Source organism: Lathyrus oleraceus, chromosome 7 (genome assembly GCF_024323335.1).
Source record: "Lathyrus oleraceus cultivar Zhongwan6 chromosome 7, CAAS_Psat_ZW6_1.0, whole genome shotgun sequence".
Taxonomy (NCBI): domain Eukaryota; kingdom Viridiplantae; phylum Streptophyta; class Magnoliopsida; order Fabales; family Fabaceae; genus Lathyrus; species Lathyrus oleraceus.
In genome coordinates this window covers 167,136,801-167,144,568 of record NC_066585.1, presented here as the reverse complement: position 1 = coordinate 167,144,568, position 7,768 = coordinate 167,136,801, and the positions used below count along the sequence as shown (strand labels likewise).

General features: G+C 29.6%; 1 protein-coding gene across 1 annotated transcript; it reads right to left on the bottom strand.

Moving 5' to 3' along the window:
* Nucleotides 1-7,495, bottom strand: LOC127100762 (WAT1-related protein At1g25270). The gene is made up of 6 exons (XM_051038032.1): nucleotides 7,205-7,495; nucleotides 1,561-1,620; nucleotides 1,358-1,474; nucleotides 772-1,180; nucleotides 525-676; nucleotides 1-432 (listed from the first exon to the last, which is right to left on the bottom strand). The coding sequence occupies exons 1-6, from the start codon at nucleotides 7,387-7,389 to the stop codon at nucleotides 288-290; spliced, it is 1,068 nt and encodes a 355-aa protein (XP_050893989.1). The 5' UTR covers nucleotides 7,390-7,495; the 3' UTR covers nucleotides 1-287.
* Nucleotides 7,496-7,768: the final 273 nt, after the last annotated feature.

The following is a 7,768-nucleotide window of genomic DNA, read 5'->3' as shown; positions in this document are numbered from 1 at the left end:
CTATCAATGTTAATGCAATTTCTCACCCTCAATTACTCTCATATTACAATTCTCTCCCTCACTTTTCCCCTCTCCACATTAAATTTTCTCCATCGTTCACAATGTTCCAAGTTCTAACATATAAAACACAACCACAATCTACAAAATATTTATTATACATACACATATAATTAAAACTCACAACCATATCTATAAACACGTATACTTATTCTTATAAAAACATTCCTAACTAAGCATTGAAATTTCACTCAGAATGGCATGGTTGAATTTTCTGATGAGGTACCTGCTCATGAACTCAACAATGGCGTCGTAGCTTCAAGATCACCAATGATTTCTGAGGGTGCTTGTGCAATCTTCTTCTTTTGTGTTTCTCTTCCTTTTCCCCATAGTACCGCATATAAGCCACACACAATCAACACTCCTCCAAGTAAACTACTCACCAAAAACCAAAAGAAATCAGATGAAATCATGAACACAAAGATTACCTAAAAAACATAACCATCATAAACATGCATAATATATACCTTCCCAAGTTTAACTTCTCATCTAAAACCATAGATGCGACTATGGCCACAATGAAAAGCAATAGAGGGTTGAAAGCCGACGCATATAGAGGGCCTTTCGTCTGTACGACCCACGCCATGGCAAGAATCATTAGTCCTGAGGCTCCAATTCCCTGCACACAAATCAAACAAAACTTCATTCCTATATGATTCAACAATTTCACAAATCATATGATATATAACATTAACATGAAGCATACTAACATACCGAAAATGCGACTGTGAGAAGCCGAATATCCCAACCAAGCTTCCATTGATTCAAATCCCTCTCAACAATGAAACCTAAAATAACACATTGTATTGTTCCTATGACAGACATCAAAGCTATGCTTGATTGAGGGCATGGATATACTTCACTGATCTTAGCCTGAATGATGAGCCAGATTGAAAAACAAAAGCAACTAATAACAACACATAGAACACCTAACAATTCAGAGGTAGTATCAGTGACATGTCCTATTTGTTTGTCTTCTGGATCCAAAAGATTGATTTTAAAAGGCCAAATATCAAACTCAACTCCTTTGTAAAATACCAAAACCAAAGCCCCTACAAGTCCAAGTATAGTTCCTGTAACCTTTGCCTTTCCTGTAGGTGCTCCCCAATTTAATTTCTCCAAACTGCAGAGATCATAAATAATTTTTTTATCAGAAGTGCCGGTGCTACACCATACATGTTTTTTATTAGAAGTGCCGATGCTACACAGAAGTGCTGGCACACACCATATACGTTTTTTTATCAGATGTGTCGGTGCTACAGAGATGGATACAATATTTGAAATGATTAAACATATATACCCAAAGGATACGGCTAATACAAAGGTGATGGTGGGAATAAGGTTGTAGATAGCTGATACAAGAGTTGCTGATGCCAAAACCAGAGCTCCATAGAATAGATTTTGAAATAATGTTCCACTGTTAAATCACATTTATGTTTATCAGTTTTATTAACTATTAGTTAAATGAATTATACATTAGTATATAATAATAATGATACATACGCAAATAATCCACTTAGAAGTGAAAGGTAAAACACCCTCCAAGTCATCTGCGGCCTCTTCCTGTGTAATAGAGAGAAAAGTATATAAAACAAATTTAGTAGTTGATCTATTGCATATACGAGTTATTATCATTCAATATGGTTTGAAATTGAATGTAGAAATTATAGGTGTGTGTTTGTTTCTAGTCATGTATAGATTGATTTTAAACAAACATTCTTAAGATCAAGGAAAATTCAATATAGACATAGATAAGTCACTCTTTCTTAGATAAGACATTATCATATCTTAGAGAGCTCCAAGTTTTTGAGGAGCTCTTGTTCATGATTTGGGACGTCCCTCTTTAACTAGACAAAAATAAGTGGATTTGGAAATTTGTTAGAGAGAGTAATTTTTTAGTGGCCTTCACTTATCTAGTTCAAATTGTCAATTTGATCTCCACCTCGGCTATTTTTTTTTGGAAGAGATTTGTCTTCTCCCTTTTATTTGAACCAATTGGGTTTCTTTCAAAATCTTGGTTTTTTCTTGGAAATTGTTGAAAGACTTCTGACCTAGATATCATGTCTATAATATGAGTGATTTTTGATCCCAATATGATCGCTGGTTCCTTGTGTGGCAATTCGAGTGAGACGAATTCCTATCTGTATAGTTCTTGTGAGCTACCCTTGTTTGTTTGTTATAGAATTTTTAAGTGGTTAAAGTGGCGGGTAGTTATTCACAATGATCCTAGGGGTGTTGTTTGACTTTTTTCTTTCTTTATGGGGTAAGACTAAGTATATAGGGGATTATCTTATGATTTGGTATGTTGTAGTCTGAACTATTTAAAAAGCTCGAAACAATGTCATTTTTAATGGAGTCACAAAATCGACAAAAGAGGTAGGGAAGAAGAGTATTTTTCTGGCTTGAAAATGGTTTATGTGTAGAATAAAGATGAACTCAAACCTTCTATGAGTGGTTGAAAAACCATATCCTATACATGCACCTATAACACATCGAGTGTTCTTTTTATTTATGAGGTAGGTTATATATATTGGTTTTTGTTGGTGCTCTTTTGACATGTTCAAATCTTTTGATGGTGCTTTTGATAGCTTGAGATCTAATCTGTTACCAGCGAGGGGGTTCTGTAGTATCTTAGGTCCTTGTGTTTGGGGTCTAGCATTTTATTTTGATTGTTTTGGTTATTCTATTTGTTGTTGTTGTTCTTTCGTTGTTTTTTTTTGTTTTCTTGTTATCTCTAATACTCATTTGATTTTGAGATAATATTTGTTGTACTTTGATATTTTCACCTTATTAATATATTCTTATTATTTATTGCAATTGGATAATTGATAATCTTGAATAGTGGTTTTGATCTCCTTCATGGAGGTGCGAGGTGGACCTGCATGATTAACACTCTAACGTCCAAGTGACTTCAAGATTTAAGATGAGTGTAGTGAAAGTAGAGATCAGAGAGTGTACCTTCTTCAATGCATGTGAACTTAATTTATATTTTGTGTAGAGTGGAGTGCATTTGAGATGAATTAGGCCTTAGGCCGGTCCAGAACAACTGCCTCCAAGGCTTTTGTCGGGAACTGAAGGAGCTGGTGGGAGCCTTAAGTGATGTTGGACGACCTCTTGGTCATTTTCTGATGCAAAATGGAACTAAGATGTCTGGAATCAGTTGAAAAGTAGTGGAGGACACGCACAATAAATACGGCCCCATCATTGAAATGTTTAGTAGCTCTTTTCTGACACGTGCGGTGACGTGACCAGCTCGTGCATGTCGTAGTTTATAGTGCACTTGAGTTGGCGTGCATCCTCGAGGGAAAATCTATTTGTTGATCTTATGAATTCTTTTCTCTAGTTGGCATGAACCCTTTAGGTGTTGCTACTTATAAATAGGATGAATTGAATATTTAAAAAATTTCGCAACCTTTAGTATTCAAACATATTGTTACTTTCCAAAAAAACATCTTCATTTTCTCTTCTTTGAGAGTATTACTAGGAGCGATCTTCAGTGTTTTGACCAAAGTCTTTGCCTTTCTTGATTTTCTCCTGCTTCATCAATCTCACATAACCAGGTATCATCCTGAACTCAATCTTTTATCTTCAACATTTCCTATTTCCTAGTTAGGATTAGTGATAATACAGTTGGCCTATTAAGCGGTTTTGAGAGAGAATCTTTGTCTGCATTGAGAATTGGGTGTCTCTTGATTCTCATATCCCTCCTCCTAGTCGCCATCCTTTGGACCCAAAAGTCATATCTCTATCTGATGACTCTGATTCAGAAAGGGTATATGGGAATTCTTTGTAGGAAGGAACTTCTTCATTCGACTCATTAGAAGCTTTTTTATCAAATTTTGACAAAGAGGCTAATCATGTCGAGGTCCCTATGCCCCTTGTGTCTTATCTGCGGAGGAGACAAGAGCCAATTTATAAAGGAGAGAACACGTTAAGGATTACATGAAGTTTCACCCGAATGTCGACGATTGAGATCCCATCGACGCAGTTGTGGAGACCCATTTAAATTTACATGGTCGACCGATTGTAGTGGTGGACGAATGCAAAAGTAAGAGACACTTCATCTTTTTTTAGCACTAAAGCTACTATAAATGCGACTGAAATTGTGGTCGATAATCCCTTAGAATGACCGACTTTTCCAATGGGACCGAAAAAGAGAATATGCAACTCCTTTATTGACTGTATTATTCTGTTTTATGAATATATATATATATATATATATATATATATATATATATATATATATATATATATATATATATATATATATAAAGTGGAAGATGAATAATTGCAGCGAAATTCAAAAAAAAATTAAAATTAAACTATAATTAAATACAATTTTATAAAATATTTATTAGATTAATTTATAATAAAATAGAAATTTTAATTATTTTGTCATAGTTAAATTAAAACAAACTCATACATGCTATTCAAAAAATTAATATGACACCTGACAATTGGTAGTATGTCCCTTATGGATCCAATTATAGATAAGATTCAGCCCTACAACTTTCTTATTGATTTGATATGCCTACATATTCATAACGCATAAAATTATTAATTTTTAAAAATATCAATGATTGATGTACCATCTTTTAACATTTTCAAAGGTGACGAAATCGTCAGCGGCGGCCGTCACAAATTATATTGGTCGTCAAAATGTCAATTACAGTTATATATTTTGTCTATTTTAAAATAATTGCTATATAAAGTGCGTTAATATAAGTTAAAAAAATAAATCAATAAATAAGTATAATTAAATTAATGTTTTTTACTCATATGTTCAATTAAATTTTATAAAAGTGTCAATTTTATATATTAGTTTGTAAAATATCTTAACAAATAATAAGATGATGTAATTTTATTGAATGTAGTTAAAAAAAAACATTTACGTCATCAATATATAGATATTAATCTTATCAATATTATTAATTAATAATTATTATAAATTTATTTATGATGAGATATAATAACTTGAATATATATATATATATATATATATATATATATATATATATATATATATATATATATATATATATATATATATATATATATATATATATATATATAAGAAATATAAATAATTCACATATTGATCAATAATTTTTTTATTTTATTTTTTTGTTATAAGTCTTGAAGAAAATTCTTTGTATTCTTATTGTTTTATATTTCTATTGTAGAATTAAGGAAAATCCACTTTTTAAATATCGATTTCCATCTCTCTCCTTTGTAACGCTTATGGTAAGTTGACGGGGCCAGAGAAATACAAGTGCCTAAAAGCACATTAATGTTTAACACAGTTTTTAGTTTTAGATTAAAAATGATGAAAATGTTAAATTTATAATTTGTAGATAAGTGGTGTCAATGTTTCTTAGATTCTAACAATTTTAATTTATTAATATTTTTGTTATTTTTCAGATTTTTCAATAAATGATATTAAAGTCATGGTTAGATTCAATCGAGAGCAGAAATGAGATCCTATTACGATTTAATGTTAGTAATGTGTATGATTCTTACTTGTGTGAGAAATTATTAAAATTCAAATTTGTATGGTTAAGTCTTAGATCTACTAAAAATAATGAAAAATTAGATTTATAAGTGAGATAATTCTCATATTTGATTCTTTTAGATTTTTGGTGATATATGATGTCAAACTCTATTGAATTGTAATTATTTAGTCCATCAACACTCTCAGTACTTTCCAGGCTCTCCCGCAAATGGTATAGATTTATAGTTAGTCTCCGAAGTCAATATTAAATATATACGACTCTCTTAACAACTTAGTCTAAACTTTTAAAAAGAACATTTTTTTTTGAAATATTCATTTTAAATAGAGAATAAAATAATCTTTTAAACTAATAGACTGGACTAGATTTTTAAAAAGTTTAAATAAAATTTCAAAAAAAATCTTTTTTTTTGAAAAAAAGTTGGTGATTAATTGATAAATTATAGCTGATAATTTATAATTTATGGTTGATGATGATTAATAGCTGATAAAATAATTAAAGTGTTTGATAAAGTTAATAATTCAATTAACTAATAAATATAAAATAAAATAATTGTTTGGTATTCTTTACTTTTAACACATACTTGTTTTCTTTTAAATTAAAGTAAATTATAAAAATAAAAATTAATTTTAATTAAAATAATAAGAATAAAAGTGAAAGAAAACTATAATTTATAAATTAAAACAATAATTAAAATAACATCTAAAAAATAAACTATAGATTAGTAAATAGGAACTTCAATTTGACTCATCCCCAATAGACACCCGCTAATTTACCCATAACGGATAGGATAAAAACCCGTAAAAATAGATACGGGTATGAGCTCGAATAATTACCCACAAAAATAAGCGGATATGAGTACGGGTATGGACACATTGGTACTCATTATGTCTCATATCCATATACTATTTATTTATGTATTTTAATTTATATTTATATATTTTAATTTATATTATTCTATAAAATGTATATCTATTAATTATAAAACGTATATAAATATTAAGTCATTATGTATTTAATATAAATGTTCGTTTATTTCAACAATAAATTGTATGAAAACTTTGTAATGTTTTTAAAAATTTAAAATTATATGATATTTTATTATTAATTATTTATTTTTAATAGGAATGTAGATCATGGATACGGATATGGATATTTACATATCCATAGGACATGAATATGAGCGTTAACTTTGACACTCAAATGGATATGAGCTTATACACAAAGATTTTTTTAAATTACGGATATGGAGATGGATACTATTATAAACGGTGATCCATTGTCATCCCAATTAGTAAATAAGTTATAATTTGTGAAGTAAGAGTGTTATTAAACAAATCTTTTATCATATAAATTTTTCAAATTACAAACTTATAAATTATAAGCTTAAAATATATTAGGTATAATAAACAAAATTTGGACTGCAATTCTTTAATAGATCTAATTTATTTAAGCAAAGTCTGATTTGCCCTTATCTATTCTCACCATATTAGTAATAAGATGAATAAAATTTCAACAATAACCTTTTAAATAATAATATTGTTGGACTAAAAAGATCACAATCAATTTTACTAATAAGGCGAGTAAAATTTTCTATTCAAGAAACAAATTAAGGTCCAAAGTGATCATATACTTACCTTTCAAAAACAAGAGCAAGAGGAATAGTGGTAATGGCAGCAAAGGCAAGGCGATATGCTGCAATAACAATGGTACTCATACCATCAAAAATGGCAAGTTTGTAAAGAATATTGCATGCTGAAAATACTATTTGCACCAACACCATTAACAAAGCTGGCTTCAACATATCCCACATGGTTCCCATCTTTCTCAGATGCAATGCAATATGCTGTTAAGATTTAAGGACTATCGATAAATACACATTTAAGGAAGGGAAGTTGGGTTCAAACTATTCACAATAATTCATGCCACTTGTGTTCACAATATAAAAATGAAAATAAGCTAAAGGAAATCAAGTATAATACGTTTCATGTGTCCCACAATCATAACTAGAAAGACAGAAATTTACAAAATTGTTTTCTTGACTTGAAAAAAATAATTGATAGTATCGAAATATAATAAAAAATATAAGCAACAATAGGTATGAAATATTATCATTTTAGTTTAATCTTAGATTTAGATTGATCTTTTAGGTTATTTCTTTCAAGGATGACACTTTATTTTTTGGTCGATTATTTGGGTGA

Excerpts from the sequence above, each read along its gene's own strand:
- LOC127100762 (XM_051038032.1), bottom strand. The coding sequence starts at position 7,389 with ATGGGAACCATGTGGGATATGTTGAAGCCAGCTTTGTTAATGGTGTTG. Across the intron at positions 1,475-1,560 it reads CTTCTAAGTGGATTATTTGC|TGGAACATTATTTCAAAATC; the intron begins GTATGTATCATT and ends GTGATTTAACAG. Across the intron at positions 677-771 it reads TTCTCACAGTCGCATTTTCG|GGAATTGGAGCCTCAGGACT; the intron begins GTATGTTAGTAT and ends ATTTGTGTGCAG.